At 34.7% G+C, this 3,441-nt stretch overlaps 1 protein-coding gene across 1 annotated transcript; it reads right to left on the bottom strand.

The window, feature by feature from the left end:
* Positions 1-949: 949 nt before the first annotated feature.
* LOC110109822 (protein CHROMATIN REMODELING 19-like) lies at positions 950-1,653 on the bottom strand. Its single transcript, XM_028692281.1, has 3 exons — positions 1,610-1,653; positions 1,273-1,523; positions 950-1,187 (listed from the first exon to the last, which is right to left on the bottom strand). The coding sequence occupies exons 1-3, from the start codon at positions 1,631-1,633 to the stop codon at positions 965-967; spliced, it is 498 nt and encodes a 165-aa protein (XP_028548114.1). The 5' UTR covers positions 1,634-1,653; the 3' UTR covers positions 950-964.
* Positions 1,654-3,441: the final 1,788 nt, after the last annotated feature.

The raw sequence follows: 3,441 nt of genomic DNA, 5'->3' as shown, positions 1-3,441 counted from the left end.
TCTTAGTTTGATCTCATAGATAAGGGCAACATGATTCACTTTTGAGTATGTTTGCTTAACAACATCCCAAACTTCTTTGGAAATAGATAAGAATATAACCAACCCACTGATTTTATGCATCATGGTATTTCACAACCGTATAAAAATCATGGAATCAAATTCATCCCAAAGTACAAATTTTGGGTCCTTTGGCTCCGGAGGATAGTCCACAAGGTGATAGATCTTGCCCATTCCTTTTAGAAAAATATTCACATTGAGTATTTAATTCCATTCAAGCGATATGAGGCTTGTAGCCCATGGAGTTCTCCCTAGTTTCATTTTCATCATTCATGAAAGTTGACTCCTAAAAAGGGAAGTCAGAGAAATCAAATATAATGAAGATAAGGAAAAATCTTTAATAAGAGGAAGAAAAGGAGAATAAATGTTGGGAGAATAATACCCTAACCTCACTCTAAAATTGTGTCAAAACAAAGAAATATGAAAAAAAAAACTACTTTGAATTTTATTCTTTGATTCTATACAAAATGTGGAAGTATATATAGATTTTGTCAAAAGCCTTAAAATGGAAACAAATCAAAGCTAATTAACAAACAAAAAAAGGAAAATGATCCCCAAGAGAGGTCAACGGCTAGAAGAGAAAGGCGAGGTGCATAGATTGCAATCTAAAAGTTATAAGAGGTTCAATCCAACAATTAGAACCATTAATTCAAGTGCTCAAGACTCCCAACCAAGATTGATAGATTTGGGGGTCCCACTATCTTTTTACAAAAATAGTATAATGTCTACAAATAATCTCCATGATAACAAAGGTAATAGAACCTTTTCCCCTTACCCCCATCATGCACCACTAAGATATGCATCATATGATAAATACTTAAGCTTGTGGAAAGAAAAACTAAAAGAGTACATTTGCATGGAAGAATCAATAAGAAAATTCAAATAACATAACTACTACAGATAAACATTAGCAGGAATAAAAAAGACAAAATAGCAAAGGTGAATATACATGCAAATCATTTTGAAGAGGTGTTCCGGTCAACATTAAACGTTGTCGAGCACCTTTTGCAACTGACATAAGATTTTTCCATCGAAAACTATTTTTATCTTTCATAACATGAGCTTCATCTAAAATTATGCAGCTCCATTGCCACCGTTTCAATACCTTACGGTCATCTTTCTGCTGTGAACTGCGAGAAAAAGCAGTGTAGGTGGGCATTTAAGGACAAGCCAATACTTCAATAGCAAATAATGATAAGAAAAGAATTTGCAAACCTGCGTCTTTCAAAAAGCGAGTAACATGAAAGCATTACATTAAAAGGTGGTGGCAAACCAGCTTTGCCCATAGAACTTAATTCTTTTGAATAGACCGCCCTTCCAGCTCCATGGAATAAGATAACAGAAAATGTTGGGCACCATCTTTTCAATTCTCTCTCCCAATTCTCTAAAACAGAAGCTGGGCATACAATCAAATGGGGACCAGGATCATCATTTAGGTGCTTCAACAAAGTTAAGTATGTAACTGCCTGTAGACACGGCAAAAATCAAAACATTTTGGATACAAATGAAAAAAACTAGCCAAATTTCTCTTCAATATTTAAGCCCAATTTACCTGCACAGTCTTACCAAGCCCCATTTCATCCGCCAATATGGCTGCACAAAACAAACAATTAGTAAGAAATATTTAATTCATGGTAAGTGAGCTGTGAACTAAAAGATCTATATTGAGTATCTAATGAAGCCTGGCATTTGATGAAAAAAAAAAAAAAACCAGATAGTAAAATAAATGAAATGAAATAAATATAAAATGCTAAGCTTGGTTATTACAGGAATCTTATAGATGCAAATCAATTCATAGACAAAACCAGAAGTACAAAAAAAGGGGCAAAGGTAGTAAATCAATACACAACTATTGCCAACAGAAATAGAACTCATTGGCAATTCTCACAGAACAATTGAACAGTTAAAACTTCAATAAGCATGATCTCTTTAATATTTCCATGATAAGATGCCCAAATAATAATCATAGATGATTTGTCTGATTATCTATTAGATATGATCTACAAATCACGAGTTCCCCTTTATGGAGGGTATCAATCTTGTGAAATCATAGCTTCAGTTGGGGGAAGACTGACTTTCTAGCCTCCCAGCAATACCTCTTTGATTTGTTTGGCGATCTTACAGGAAGTTCCTAAGAGATATTAAATACTTCCTTTTAAAACTTAAAAAGCCTCCAAAATCATTGAATCATTGGAGTTTTTTTTATCTCTTAGAGACTCCTAAGAATATCAAAAGCCCTATGTTGGATGTGTTGCCTGATTTGACTTGGTTCTATAGTAATTCTCCTCTTTTGAGTTTGCCAAAATGGATGAGGCCCTGGCTTTTTATCATTTTCTTCCTCAAATTAGTTAGAAGATGATATGTTTTGGAGATCAAATCAGCACCCAAAACAGCCACTAGAACGAAATCAGCACTAAACAGTGAAAACAGCACCAAAATCAAGAAAAAACAGCAATGGTATGCAAGAACAACACTAATAAAGCTGAAATAATAATCTTCAATCAAAGAAACACAAGATAGAATTGATTCAGTGTTCTAGAGGTGAATCATCTCTCCCCAAATTTCCTATCAGCAACTAGAAACCCAAAATCACCTAAGAAAAACTAATTCAGAAAATTATTCACATAATCCCTCCCACATACAAACTTTCCCCCTTAAAATCAGCCCTAATCCCACCATAAATGCACCTCATATTTCCTCCAATGATCTCCTATAGGTCTGTAATGAGGTGCTAGGACCCACAAAACACGAGCCTTTTTGCTCTTGAAATGAGGTGGGGTCCACAGACGTATCAGAGGGCAGCTCTTCAAGCTCCATCTATAATAGAGGTTTCTACACTTTCGACAGCTCTTACTCAATTGCTTTTTGAAAGAAAAATTTTTTCCACCTATTGGAAGTCTTCGTGTAGCTAAAAGTACACCATTGTGCAACTATGCAATCTCGACCAATCCTTCATTTCCTTCACTTAGTTTTAGTAAATTGGCAAATTTAGCAGCAATGTGTTGGAGATGCATCTTGGTTCTTGATCAGCTTTTGCATATACATGTTACTTTCTTTAACCGTGGTAAAGAGATCATGACTTCTCCTTCTTCAACAAGCCAAACCAACAACAAACAGGATTTCTAACTGTATTGATAAGTCTACATGCTTATCCTGTTGTTGCATCATTTGTAAGTTGACATCATCATTTTTATGTAGATACGAGCTGCCAAAGATATCTTGACAAATGTCACATGGACCCACCAAGTATAACATCTCATTGATTTTTATTTTTTTATAAACTTCAAATGACACTACAGATCAATCTTCATCTTAACTCTCTTCGAAATCCAACTCAACTAATAAGAAATGATATGGAGTATAGTGGGCAATCCCAATTTATGT

This window comes from Dendrobium catenatum, unplaced genomic scaffold (genome assembly GCF_001605985.2).
Source record: "Dendrobium catenatum unplaced genomic scaffold, ASM160598v2 original_scaffold_160057, whole genome shotgun sequence".
Taxonomy (NCBI): domain Eukaryota; kingdom Viridiplantae; phylum Streptophyta; class Magnoliopsida; order Asparagales; family Orchidaceae; genus Dendrobium; species Dendrobium catenatum.
Note: the sequence above shows the minus strand (reverse complement) of the source record. Positions and strands in the feature narration are given on the sequence as shown.

Coding starts and splice junctions, on each gene's coding strand:
- LOC110109822 (XM_028692281.1), bottom strand. CDS start 1,633: ATGGGGCTTGGTAAGACTGTGCAG. Junction 1,524..1,609: donor GGCTTGGTAAGACTGTGCAG/GTAAATTGGGCT, acceptor CCGTGTCTACAG/GCAGTTACATACTTAACTTT. Junction 1,188..1,272: donor TCGCTTTTTGAAAGACGCAG/GTTTGCAAATTC, acceptor TTTTTCTCGCAG/TTCACAGCAGAAAGATGACC.